The sequence below is a fragment of the Lissotriton vulgaris genome, chromosome 8, assembly GCF_964263255.1.
Source record: "Lissotriton vulgaris chromosome 8, aLisVul1.2, whole genome shotgun sequence".
In the NCBI taxonomy this organism is placed as follows: domain Eukaryota; kingdom Metazoa; phylum Chordata; class Amphibia; order Caudata; family Salamandridae; genus Lissotriton; species Lissotriton vulgaris.
In genome coordinates, this window is record NC_141696.1 from 279,748,738 (window position 1) to 279,763,383 (window position 14,646).

At 48.8% G+C, this 14,646-nt stretch overlaps 1 protein-coding gene across 2 annotated transcripts in view; it reads right to left on the reverse strand.

Moving 5' to 3' along the window:
* The window catches only part of CXADR (CXADR cell adhesion molecule), a 193,669-nt gene that overhangs the window by 80,572 nt on the left and 98,451 nt on the right, over positions 1 to 14,646 (reverse strand). For both annotated transcript variants that reach the window (XM_086934048.1, XM_086934046.1), the window contains exon 5: positions 14,503 to 14,625. In XM_086934048.1, coding sequence (XP_086790174.1) covers positions 14,503 to 14,625 — 123 coding nt within the window. The remainder of the gene's footprint in view (positions 1 to 14,502; positions 14,626 to 14,646) is intronic.

Below are 14,646 nucleotides of genomic sequence, written 5' to 3' on the forward strand. Positions count from 1 at the left end.
CGCGCTAGAGATCAACTGGTAGAACAGCTTTCTGTACGCTTTTCCACCCATTTCCCTGATTCCGGCGATACTTATCAAGCTGGCCCGGTCCAGGGCGCGGATGATACTCCTTGTTCCGGAATGGCCCAGGCAGTGGTGGTTCACGGATCTGTTTCACAGGTCTCTCCTTCCTCACATACGGCTGCTGTGCAGGCGGACCTTCTCACGAAGTTCGGGGGGCAGATGTTGCACCCCAACCTCTCGTCTTTGAGTTTGGCAGCATGGCTCCTGAGATAGTGCAATATGGCCATTTAAATCTGCCTGAAGATTGCATGGACATACTGAAGGAGTCTAAGAGACCCTCCACTCGGACTTCCTATGCTTACAAGTGGAAAAGGTTCTGTATCTGGTGTAAGTCCAAGAACTATGACCCGACCACGTGCAAGGAAGATGTCATCCTTCCTTACCTTCTACCTTTGGCGCAGTCAGGACTTAATGTTCATTCAATTAAGGTTCATCACGCTGCATTGACTGCCTACAGGAAATGCCCTTCACAGACTTCCTTCTTCCAGATCCCTGTGATCAAAGATTTTCTGGAAGGCTTGAAGAAAGTATTCCCTCCTGTCAGGCTCCCTTCGCCTTCATGGGAATTGAATGTGGTGCTGTCCAGGTTGATGAAGGAGCCTTTTGAACCTATTCATAAGGCTTCGTTGCAGCACCTGTCCTGGAAGGCGGCGTTCCTCGTGGCCATTACATCGGCCCGCAGGGTGAGTGAAATTCAGGCGTTGTGTTGCCAAGAACCTTATACTGTATTTCATGCTGCTAAGGTTGTTATGCGTACTCACCCTAAATTTCTTCCCAAGGTTATTTCTGATTTTCATGTCAACCAGACCATAACTTTGCCTACGTTTTTTCAGAATCCTTCATCTCCAGCGGAAAGGTCTACATTCCCTGGATGTTAGGAGGGTGTTGAAATTTTATCTGGATAAAAAAGATATTCGTAGGTCAGACCAATTGTTTATAAATTATGGATCGGTCAGGACGGGTCTTGCTACCTCTAAGCAGTCCATCTCTAGGTGGATTGTGTCCTGCATACAGTTGTGTTACCAAAAAGCTAATAAGACCTTAGGGGGTAAACCTAAGGCTCATTCCACCAGGGGCTGAGCGGTCACGACAGCTTTGCTCCGTAACGTTCCAATTGCAGAAATCTGCAAGGCGGCCACTTGGAAGTCGGTCCATACCTCTGCTAAGCATTACTGCCTCTGACCCTCTGGGCCGGTCACACCACCACGCACCGCGCACACTCCCCGTGGGTGTGCCCAGGCTGCCCCGATCCCGCCGCTGGCCGCAGCTGTGCTCCTGACCACTGGTGTGGTCTCAGCCTCCGTAGCGCAGCGCCGCTTTCTCCTGCCAACTGTTTGTTTTCCCCCCTGTTGCCCGTTTCGTGACCTGTCTCCTGCGATTTGCGGTTTGTTTCCCCTCTGATTGTTGCTGTATCCTCTGTTGCCCTTTCTGTGCCCAGCCTTTGTCCTCTTATTTGTTGCCCGCTGTTTTCCCTTGCTGTGCCCCCGCCGCGTTTCCCGCCACCTCCCTGCTCCCCGCCGCTGCTCCCCTACGGCCCGCCCCCTTCCACCTAGGACCCTTCCCATTTGCCGCCCCGCTCCCGCCTCCCAGCTGCTCCTCCCTCGCTCCGCCCCCTCCACTCTCCTCATATGGCAGAGTGGCAAACGCGCAGCGTTGACGCGCAGCAGGCGCGCCAAAGGTAAGCAAGTCTGCGCCCAGCGCCCGAACCCCTGGCCCCCGCAGACACCAGCCCCCCCGCCGGACTTACAACACCACCGAACTCAACGCACTCAACACCGGCCGAATCCCGGGATGCTACCGAGCCACCCCGAGACGAACCCACGGACCCTTCAGCTGCCACTTCTGCAAGTTCACCTGCATCCGGACCTGCACCGCACACGCCAAGCCGAGCACCAGCAGCAACCACCTGAAGTGCATCCTGCTCAACACTCGCTCCGTCCACAGACAGGCCGCCGAACTCCGGAACCTCGACACCACATCCCCAGACGTCGCGTTCCTCACGAAAACCTGGATGAACGCCTCCTCAGCACCAGACATCGCCATCCCGGACGGATACAAGATCACCCAGAGGGACCGCGGCAACCAAACTGGAGGAGGCATCGCCATCGTCCACAGGAACACCATCCGCATCACGACCAACACCAACGACACCCTGACAACCGCCGAACACCTGCACTTCCAGATCCACACCAACCCGAAGACCACCCTCAGAGGCACCCTCATCTACAGACCCCCGGGACCCCGCACACAATTCAGCGAAGACATCGCCGACTTCATCACCCCACACGCCCTCCCCTCCGCTGACTACATCCTCCTCGGGGACCTCAACTTCCATCTGGAGAACAACGACCGCAACACCACCACCCTGCTGGACAACATCGCCAACCTCAAGCAGCTGATGACCACCCCCACCCACTACGCCGGACACACACTCGACACCGTCTTCTCATTCAGCAAGGACATAGTCTTCAGCCACGCCACCGGACTCCACTGGACGGACCACAGCTGCATCCACTTCAGCTTCAAAAGAACAACGGTCGACCACCACCAGCAACAGGTTGCTCGCAGAAGCTGGAACAAGATCACAGCCGACCAGCTCGCCGCATCCCTGAGCCAGCACCCCCCCACCAGCTCAGCGAACCCCAGCCAGGCCGCCGACAACCTCACGAAGTGGATCAGCAGCTGCGCAGACGACCCCGCCCCACTGAGGACCCCACCTAGCAGACCCGGCAGCAAGAAAGCACCCTGGTTCACCGACAAACTCAAGAGCTCCAAGAAGAACTGCCGAACTCTCGAGAGAACCTGGCGCAGAGACCCTACACCAGACAACATGACCACCCTCAAGCTCGCCACCCGAAAACACCATCAACTGATCCACGCCACCAAGAAAACTGCATTCAAGGAACGACTGGACAACAACGCACACAACATCAAGGAACTCTTCAACATCGTTAAAGAGCTCTCCAACCCCAACGCCGGAAACAACGACATCACCCCATCTCAAGACCTCTGCAACACCCTCGCCTCCTACTTCCACAACAAGATCGCTGACATTCACAACAGCTTCAGCACACAACCAACGCTCTCCACGACCGCACCTACGCTCCCCACCACCACCCTACGCGCCTGGACCCCGATCAGCACCGAAGACACCATCTGCACGATGAACACCATCCACTCTGGATCTCCAACCGCCCCCTGCCCCCACCACGTCTTCAACAAGGCCGACGCTGTCATCGCACCCCACCTGCGGGACATCATCAACACCTCCTTCGACACCGCTACCTTCCCTGAGAGCTGGAAGCACGCCGAACTCAGCGCTCTACTTAAGAAACCGTCAGCGGACCCCACCGAACTCAAAAACTACCGCCCCATCTCGCTCCTCCTGTTTCCGGCCAAAGTCATCGAGAAGAACGTCAACAAGCAGCTGGCCGCCTTCCTCGAGACGAATGGATCCCTCGACCTCTCGCAGTCTGGCTTCCGGGCCAACCACAGCACCGAGACCGCCCTCATCGCTGCCACCGATGACATCCGAGCCCTGCTCGACAACGGAGAAACAGCGGCCCTCATCCTCCTGGACCTCTCCGCGGCATTCGACACTGTCTGCCACCGCACCCTAGTGCAGCGCCTCAGCAACGTCGGAATCCAGGAGAAGGCACTGCAGTGGATCATCTCCTTCCTCGCCGGAAGGACACAGAGTCCGCCTTCCCCCGTTCAGATCAGAAGCCACCGAAGTCATCTGCGGCATCCCTCAGGGCTCCTCGCTCAGCCCCACCCTCTTCAAAGTCTACACGAGCCCCCTTGCGGCCATCGCACGCCAACACAACCTCAACATCATCTCCTATGCCGACGACACTCAGCTGATCCTCTCCCTCACCAACGACCCCGCCACCGCCAGAGCCAACCTACACGAAGGGATGAAAGACGTAGCCGAGTGGATGACGACCAGCCGCCTGAAACTGAACACAGACAAGATGGAAGTTCTCATCCTGGGCTCCTCTCCCTCCGCCTGGGACGACTCCTGGTGGCCCCCGCCCTGTGCAGCGCACCCAAACAGACAGACCACGCACGCAACCTGTGCTTCATCTTGGACTCCTCCCTCTCCATGACCAGACAAGTCAACGCCGTCTCCTCGTCTTTCTTCAATATCCTGCGCATGCTACGCAAGATCTTCCGGTGGATCCCCACCGAGACCAGGAAGACGGTCACCCAGGCCCTCATCACCAGCCGAATGGACTACGGCAACACCCTCTACGTCGGAACCACTGCCAAGCTCCAGAAGAGACTCCAGCGGATCCAGAACGCCTCAGCAAGACTCATCCTCGACATCCCCCGACACAGCCACATCTCCGGACACCTGAGAGACCTGCACTGGCTCCCGGTCAACAAGAGAATCACCTTCAGTCTCCTCACCCACGCTCACAAAGCCCTACACAACCAAGGCCCAAGATACCTCAACAGCCGCCTCAACTTCTACACTTCGACCCTCCAGCTTCGATCGACCAGCCACGCCCTCGCCGCCGTCCCCCGCATCCGAAGAGCCACAACAGGAGGAAGGTCCTTCTCCTACCTGGCCGCCAAGACTTGGAACTCCCTCCCGACCCACCTCCGCCTGACCCAAGACCACCTCGCCTTCAGGAAGCAGCTCAAGACCTGGCTGTTCGAGCAGTAGCGGACCCCCCCTCCCCAGCGCCTTGAGACCCTCCGGGTGAGTAGTGCGCTATATAAATGCTTTGATTGATTGCCTGGACACTGACGCCAGGGCAGACGCTCAGGTTGGGCAGGCTTCGCTGCGAAATTTGTTCGCACAGTAGTGGTGTTAATTTTCTTCTCTCCACCGCCGCTTTGGTGTGGGGATGGGCTTGCCATTCTATTCACTAGATTATGACTATACACAGAGATCCCCTACTACAGAAGGAGTATTTTCTGTCCTGTAACTCCAGTTTTGTAGTAGGGGTATCTCTTATATCAAAAATCAACAGGAGAGTAAGGGTATGGATATTCACTCTTACACCCCTACCATACTAGCAATAAACAGAAGAGTGAAGAAAAAACAAACAACCTCAAATTAATATATGAGGTGGAAGAGAAAACAGAGGGATAAGAAAAAACAAGGTCGTTTAAGAACCCTCACTCACCAACCTAGTGGTGACATGCTTCATCACTGGGTTCCCACTGGAAAGACCTAATGTCTTTCCAGTGTGCTACAACGCCTGTTTACAGCGGAGCTGGTTCTTGTGTGTGTTGAGGGTGTATTCAAGCCAAATTGAGCTAGGTGAGTGCACCAGAAAGGCCCTTGTTTTTTCTTATCCCTCTGTTTTCCCTTCCACCTCATATTAATATGAGGTTCTTTGTTTTTTCTTCACTCTTCTGTATCTCTCTTATAGTCATAAGCGCCCGCCCTCCTACCCGGTGGAGAAAGATATTCATGTAAGGAATGCTACAGGTCTGGCGTGTTACGCCTTCAAAAAGAACTGAAAGTAAAAGGGACGTGCTGTGCATTCTGGGATACTGGGAGAAATTCTGGAAAGTTCTCTTAAAGGCACAGTATCCTATTTAAGCCACATAATGGCAGCCTATGGGGCTTGTCTGTCCATGTCTTCCTCTCTATCATTCCAGAGGCTTTTACTGGTAGAGGCCAGTTTCTCTATGGAGGAAACTGGGCAGGCTGTGTTGTGTGTGGTTTTTTGGGTGGAATTTCTAGTTGAAGTACTGGACAGTGCAGCCTGTGGAGATAGGCTGCATTATTTGTCTTTAATGTCTCTCTTAAGTGTCTTTGCAGTTCTGCATTTTTTAACAACTTAAGAGATTATTTTTGATTGCCGGGGTCCACGCACATGGGCGGGACTATTCACTAGATTATGACTATAACAGAGATACCCCTACTACAGAACTGGAGTTACAGGACAGAAACTACTCCTTCCCGACTGCTTCAAAATTGTAATTATATTAACAGAATAATAAAGTGTAGATGAATGAAGAAGCAAAATTTAAAGTTGAACATTTTACAACGTTCTATGTGATGGAATTAGAAACTGGAGGTTAAAAATTAAGTTTGTATCCTCAGATTGATTTGAGAGAGAAGTGAAGGTGCATCAAACAGAATATAGTATGAACGGTGAGTGGCCAAAATCGAATTTAGAAAGATCTAACCTTTCCATTAAAGTGAAAATTCCCTTTTATTATATTTGCTGGTGAATAAAATATTTTATCATTTAGGTGTTTGTTTGATGAATACCTATTTCTGCATTTTTCTGTGTAGTGGTTTGCATTTCAAATAATCAAATTGCTTACGATAGGGGAACCCAGCTTTCATTAATAAATCAGTGGGGATGCTCCAATTTCAATAATGATTCAGTGAGGTTCCCAAATCAAAGTAATAATTAAGTGGGAGTCATTGAAAACCTGCTCCAGGGCATTTTCCCATCGATTTCTGAGCACCAATGCCTCCATGAGGTTCTGTGCGAACACTTTGCATATCCATGTAATCATTTGTTTGCCGTGACCTACAGGATGTAGTGCTTGTAGCAGTGGACTAGTGGCAGGTTCTAAATCCCTAGTGCACCACTACTTAATTCATGCATGTTTGATGGAGCTATACATCAAGAAGACCCCTCCATGTAAGCTATAGGAGCTCCAGAAAGCTCATACGGGCTCCATCTGAAAACAGATCACCAATCCCAGTAATCCCGGCTTTCTCCCATGCCTCCAGGGCTCGTCTCTAGTCACTAATCCTAGCAGTTGTAAAGAAGAATAATAAGGACACATTTTTATAATACATAGGAATCCCTGTTTCTGGCTCTCCAAAGCTGTACACATCAATAACCAGTGGGGGCCACGACGTGTCCCACCTTGAAATAAAAGCACAAGTAGAAAGCTTTTCTCAGCCACACTCATAATCCCTGTGTGTCAACAGTTTTGGTTAGCCAGCCACGAGGCAAGACACTGCAGTTGTTCTGCCAAGTAATACTGCAAAACGTCTGGAGCGCCTAGACCGCTCTCCCCAGATAGGAGTCTCAAACTAGATGGTGTCACCCTTCTCCCAATTTAGTTCAAGTGATAGAGAGCCCAGTTCACAGAGTACTCAGAGAACAACCACTAGGAGATTAGTAATAAAGTGTGGCAGCATCACCCTTTTTGGCAGGGCAAATCAGGCCGCTACAGTCAGGGGGAGGGCAGTCCAAAAAAGTGATGAGTGGAGTGATTAGATAGCCTTGACCAAGTTACCTGGAGGAGGTCCTCCCTCTTGTGGCAAGGAAAATGCTACTTACCAGTATGCATCTGTTCTTGGCTTGTAGAGCTGCAGATTACTACACTTAGCATTAGATCGCCACCTGGTGTTGGGCTTGGATGATTGCATGTTGTAGTCTTGGAAGAAGTCTTTTGTAGTCACGAGATAGGGGACTCCTCCCTTGGACGATAGTGCGCATGGGCATCGGCTCCATCCTTAGATTGTTTTTCGCCATGATGTAAAATGGTGGAGTTAGTAGAAGTAAAGAAAAGGATGTCCATGCGTGTGCATCTAAGTAAGATAAAAACTGGAACAGATACAGGTCCCGGGGAGGCGGGAGGGCGTGTAGTAATCTGCAGCGCTACATGCCAAGAACAGATGCATATTGGTAAGTAGCATTTTCCATTCGAGGCATAGGAGCTGCAGATACTACACTTAGCATTGATTGTGCAGCAGTGTCTCCCCTAGTGGTGGTCACCTGTATCTGTTGCAGTAGTTTGAAAGAGTTTTAAGGACAGCTTGGCCTACTGCAGCTTGCTGCTTGGCTTGCACATCAACACAGTAGTGTTTAGTGAAGGTGTGTGTTGTAGACCATGTTGCTGCCTTGCATATGTCCTCTAGGGGAATGTTCCCTAACAAAGCCATAGAGGCTCCTATTTTGAGTGTGGAGTGTGCTTTAGGAAGAACTGTTAATGTAAGTTTTGCTTTTTGATAGTATATTTGTATAAATTTTACAATCCACCTTGCAATTCCACCCTTAGAGATGGGGTTGCCTTTATGGGGTGGAGAGAAAGACACAAACAATTGTTTTGTTTTTCGAAAAGATTTGGTTCTATGTATATAGTAGAGAAGAGCTCTTAACATCTAGTGTGTGTGTAAGGTTCTTTCTGCTACAGAGTCAGGGTTTTGGAAAAACACAGGCAACTCTACAGATTGGTTTAAATGAAAAGGAGTAATGACTTTTGGAAGGAATTTAGGATTAGTTCTTAGAACCACTTTGTAACGATGTAGTTGTAAAAATGGTTCTTGTATTGAGAAAGCTTGTATCTCACTTACTCTTCTAAGAGGTAAAAGCAATAAGGAAAGCTGTTTTCCACGTGAGGAATTGCAATTCACATTTGTGTAAAGGCTCAAATATGCTAAGTTACATCTTTGTAAATGTAAAAGGTAGCAAATTATATTCTGGATAGACGCATCCAGGGGATCAATTAGGTTATTGTTGCCATAAATGGCAAATCTCTTCCATTTAGCAGCATAACGAGCTCCAATAGTAGGTCTCCTGGCCTCTTTAATGATGTTCATACAGTCTGGTGGTAGGTTAAGATAACCAAACTCTAAGATTCCAGGAGCCAGATCTCTAAATTAAGTTGATTTGGATGAACCACGGTTGGCGTTCCATGTGGGAGCTACCAGGATTAATTTGAGAGACTGTTGTTCGAGCTTGCGTACTACTAATGGTATCAGTGGTAGTGGAGGAAAAGCGTACGCAAATCTGCCTGACCAGTTCATCCATATCGCATTGCCCTTGGACCGCGGTTGTCGAAACCTGGTGGCGAAGGCTGGGCATTTTGCGTTTTCTTGTGTGGCGAACAGATCTATGTCTGGATGGCCCCACTTGTGGAAAAAAGGTTGAAGAACTTGCGGATATAGTTCCCATTCGTGAATTTGTTGTGTATGCCGACTCAACAGATCTGCTATCTGATTGTGAACTCCTGGAAGGTGTTGTGCTAGCAGATATATATTTTGTGGAATGGCCCATCTCCAAATGTTCTGTGCAAGCTGGGACAGTTGTAGAGAGTATCTTCCCCCTGCTTTTTATAGAATACATAGCTGTCATGTTGTCCGTCTGGATTAAGACAGCTTTGTTTTGTACTTGGAATGTTTTGAGTGGTAAGAATATTGCTAGCAGCTCTGTATGGTTAATATGGAACAATCGTTGTTGAATGGTCCATTGTCCTGGTATTGTATGATGTAGGAGATGGGCTCCCCATCCTGTGAGAGATGCGTCTGCTGTGGAACAAGTTCGAGGAACGGCTGTCTAACACCAGGTCTGTTAGTTGCCCTTGAGGCTGGTTCTACTGTCGTGCTAGACATTCTTGTAATGGACGCATCTGCAGTCTTGCATATGGTACGATGAAGATGCAATATGCCATCATGCCTATTAGTCTCATGAACACTCTGGCTTGGAGAGAGCGTTGATGTTGAAAGTTTGTGACCAAGGCTTGAATACGCTGTATCCTTGCTGGACTGGGATACGCTAGAGCTGTAGACGTGTTTATTGTAGCCCCTAAATACTGATGTACATGAGAGGGCTGCAGGTGCGACTTGGTGTAGTTGATTGTGAACCCTAAGTTGTGTGTGTTGGACACACTGATTGAATAACTTGGCTTTTATGAGCCAATCGTCTAGGTAAGGGAAGACACGAATTTGTTATCTCCTGAGATGTGCTGCTACTACTGCTAGGCACTTTGTGAATACTCTTGGTGCTGTTGTCACTCCGAAAAGAAGGACTTTGAACTGATAATGTTGTCCTTACAGTACAAACTGTAGATACTTCCTGTGAGCAGGATGTATAGGAATGTGAAAGTAGGCGTCCTTTAGATCTAGTGTTGTAAGGAAATCGCCTTGTTGCAGCAGTGGTAGCACCAGTTGTAAAGTGATCATATGAAAATGATCTGATTGTATGTAATGATTGAGGGGCTGGAGGTCGAGAATTGGTCTTAGTGTCCCGTCCTTCTTGGGTATTAGAAAATAGAGAGTAAACCCCTGTTCCTTGCTGTTGTAAAAGAACTATTTCTATTGTGTCCTTTTGAAGAAGCGACAGAACTTCTTGTTCGAGCAGAGTAAGGTGTTCTGCAGACATTGGACGCTGCACCATCCCAGCTCAGAACCTGGCTACATGCAAATTAGTCTGTTCCTGTCCCAGTGCATGATGGGAACAGGGCAAACCAAACTACCAAGCCAATTCTTATACTGGGAAGGAAACAAGCTTCCGGGGACCGGTTTCTGGCATTTCAGCCGTCGTCAGCCCGGCTTGCTTGAATCCTGATGCTGCAATGAGCAAGGGTCTCACATCTGAGTATACCCTTCCACGCTTATGGTGGACAAAATGATTCAGAAAAGGGGGTGGTGATGAACAGACCACTCTTACCCAGTCCAAAGATCAGGGCTTGATCCATCACCGTTATTTAGCTCACTGCACCATCCCAGCTCAGAACCTGGCTATATGCAAATTAGTCTGTCCCTGTGCATGATGGGAACAGGGCTTAATTCAGACACTCTGTTCATCACCACCCCCTTATCTGAATCGCCCTCTTGTTAGCAGCTGCACGTCAGGTCTTCTGGTTTCTGGTTTTCAAATTGGGATCTGAGGAAGGAAGGTTCAGGGTGCCCTTAAATACTACATTTAGGGACGTTACAGGTAGGGCAGGGACCAATGGGTTCCTGTCCTGGGGTGAGTACACCCCCTATCCTGCTCCTCTCCTGTGGAGAGGGGAGGGATGGGGGGGGAGGCAGGGGCCTAGCTCTGAATGGGCAGGGCACCCCATCCTCAAGATGGCGGTAGCCCAGAGATGAGTTTCACCTCGCCTCTCCCACCTGAGGGGTGGAGTTGGCACAAGTGGCACACCCCCTTTCGTCACGTAGGGTTTCCAACCTGTCTTCCCACCAGGGTGGGGGTCGGAACCGGTGGGGGCCAGTTGTGGAGTACAGCAATTGGCCTGGGGAAGCTCAGAAAAAAGGTGGCATGCCTTTGAAGCTTCCCCTGCCCATCCTGGGGGAGGAGGCTTAGCATCTCGTCCCAGGATGTGCATTGTTTCAGGCCCCCGAGAACGGGAAGCTCTCGATCCAGGGGTCCAGAAACATGTCTGGTGGTGGCAGCCTCGGGAGCCACGCAGTCAGGACAGTGGGAGTTGGTTAGGTTTCAGGGGGCATCTCCAAGATGCCCTCTGTAGTGCATTTAGCATTAAATCCCACACTGGCATCAGTGTGGGTTTATTGTGCTGAGAAGTTTGATATCAAACTTCAGTCTTCAGTGTAGCCATCATGGTGCTGTGGAGTTCGCAATGACAACCTCCCAGCACCATATACTCTTAATGGCATCACTGCACTTACAGTGCGCAGGAATGGCCCTGGGTACTGTAGGGGCACAGGGCTCATGCACCTGTGCTCACACCAATGGCATAGTGCACCCAGCTAGAGGGTGACTGATGTACGCCAGGGCAGTGTGTTTGTGGACATGGCACACAGGGATGTGTGCCATGTCGACTGTTTAGTTCTGCACCAAAACACTCAGCCTGCAAAGGCAGAGTGTGTATGCCAGGGTACAGGGCCCAAAGGGTGGCACAATAAGTGCTGCAGCCCTTAGGGGTCTTCTCTGGTCACAATGCCCTGGGTACCTAGGGTGCCATTTACGAGGGGCTGACATGTGGCCTGAGATGCCAATTGGGTTTGTTTTTGGGGAAGGAACACAGACCCTGGGAACCTGATTGGCAGGGACCCAGGGCACACCAAGAAAAAGTGCATCAGATATCAGGCAACAAGTGGGGGGGGGGGGGGGGGGGGGGGGGGGGGGGGTTACTGTAACAAAAACCCACTTTCCTACACCGAGGTACTGCATTGTACATTTTCTCATAGATTATGCTGATCCTGTCTCAGCACTCAAAGGTCAAGTGCCACAGTATCCATCTTCAGTTCCAGAGCAGCTCACGAATCTCATATTTCTGCTAGAATAAGCTCCAGTTTATATGGAGTTGCATTACTGCAGCTAGGTTGGGAGGATGCCATAGAATCCCACGGAGAGCCCTCAATTGCCATTATTTCTTCCAGCGCATTGTGGTGTCGAGCAAATGCACTTATCGTTCATGATCTGACCATCACGTAGATTTCTTTAGATGTAAAGAGACAGTCAGCAACCTGCAGGATATGAACCCGGAAGCCCGAGGCACCCCTGCTGGCCCTGCCACAGTTTGAGCTCTACACTGGGGGTAGGAGGAGCAGTCCAGGCTGTCCCAGGCCCGCAAGAGTCCCCGGTGTAGTTTGTGTGTCAACATACCAAGGCCCCTAGGAGGCGAAGTCACTCTGCTTTGTATCTCAAGAGCAGGGCATATTCCACAGAGTCCTAAGGCTCAAGAAAGCACCATAGGTATCCTCACTCATGTGGGTGGCACACTCAACAAGCTTGCGTGTAGCAGGCAAGTGGTTGATGGTGGAGAGGATGGATCTCTCTGCACAAGGAGCCGGGTAGGCCTACGGTTCGATATACAAGCGGCGCTGTTTGCAAGGCAGGACCCGGTCTCATCACTTTCTGCCCAGGCACGCCTGGATCCGGTACCTAAACCAAAGGCCAGTTCCCAGCCGACCTCTGCACCAGAACGGGGAAGAGAGGAGTGTTGGAACACTGTGAAGGCACTCATCCCCTTGCATTCACGCCGCCTTTCCGATTAACACCTCAGTCTTACCAAGGTCAGAGATCCTCAAAGATGTCACCACAGCTTACTCACCCAGCTTTGATTGTGGTGCTGCAGACCCCCCTCCCCCACCCCACTCCTCCTGGAAGGCGTTTAATGCATCATTTTATATAAGAGAGTGAAAATTAATACATATGAATCAGATGTTAAATAACTTAGTAAGGATTCACAATTAAACATTGTGGAACTCCAAGCAAGGCTTCAAATTAGTTCATGCATGTAGGCTTGGGTCTTACTCCTATATGCTATCCTCTCAAATTAAAGCAACTGCAATGTCGCTACAATTCTGTTCTACTTTGGCCTCCAGGGCGACTTCAAAATTCGAAGATTAACATTTTGGTAACATAAAAGCTTCTGACAACTAGTACTCAGGTCATTGTATCTAGGTGTTGTACTAATGCATTAAAACGTGCTGGTTTGTTTAACCATAAAAATAGCTTTTGAAACTTACTGTGGAACGAAGAAAGTCAACTTTTATTGCAGTTATAAAAGTTTTAGGCTATAAGTTGTAGCCTTGCCCCGCAGAAGGGGGATTGGAAGCCGTTATAAAAGTTCATTTTAACTTTCAGGTTGCAACTTTTAGCGTTGCCCCGCAGAAGGGGGACTGCAAGCAATCTCAATCGGCAAAAAAGACAAAAACAATTATAATATTTATCGTCAGGTGTTTCGCACCCATCCTTCATATAATGCTTAACTAAGCACTTCTGGCTGTAACAGTAGGGACAACTTGTTACAGGCACTGCACTTCTTTAAATTAAACTTCTGTGAAATAAAAAAGGTCATCCATAAAAGAAAGCAAGCATCTTAACCAAGTCCATTTTGGTGGGGGAAAAGGTGGGGAATTCAACTACTTCCCGAGGCTATAATTCTCAATGCTTCTATGAAACTAGGAAAGCAACATGCATATAATTGGAAGGAAAATGTATGGAACGAAATGTATGGAACCTATCTGATGTTTTTATATTCAAGAGGAACACAAATGTATTTTTTCAACTTGGCTTTTACCTGAAAGCCTCACATTCATATGCGAGATACTCAAATAAATTAAGACTACACACCGTAGATGGTGTAAAACGAAAACGTCACCTAAAAACATAGGATAAAATCAAAATACATAAATGCGTTAAAAGGCTTTTAATGCATGCATTAAGGTTAATTTGTTTTGAAATAGGAGGGCGGGTATTTTTAAGTTAATCATACTAATCACCTTCTTCCTGCTGTACATCTACTTTTTCTGGACTATTTCTCAGAATTTTTCTAATGTACTTTGGTCAAAGTATTTCACATAAAAAAATTAAGAATCCAGATTCCAATGAGATCATTCTTGTAAAAAAATAAGATTTCAACTAAAAGGAAATGTCATGGCAAAAGTATGAATGTAAGTAAGCTAATGTCATCTAGAAGAAAAATACAGCCAGCAGCTGGATATAAGCTTTCCCTCATTTCCCATCTTGCTGCTGCAAGAAAACTACAACTTCCAAGTATTACCAAGGTCTCGATGCATGGTTATCAACATGTTAAAAATACTCTGTCCGCTGTGCAACTTCCGATCAGTGAAGGCTGGATTTCTGTACAACTGCCAGAGCAGAATGCCACTGCACAAACAACCCTGCGCTAATAAGCAGGTGAGCCTGGCAATAAAGGTAAACAAAGTATTTTGCACTGCAATATATGAACTTTAAACTCAAAGTACCACATCTTGTAATGCATTTTGAATATTTCAACATGAGAATTACTTACGATGGCTAACGGTGAGAACAAGCAGGCAGGATTCACTCCCAACGCGGTTTTCAGCTCTACATTTGTAAGTGCCAGAGAATTCTTCTGATGCATTTTTAAAAAGAAGGACACCAGGTTCAGGGTCTGCAGAAAGAGAATAAATCA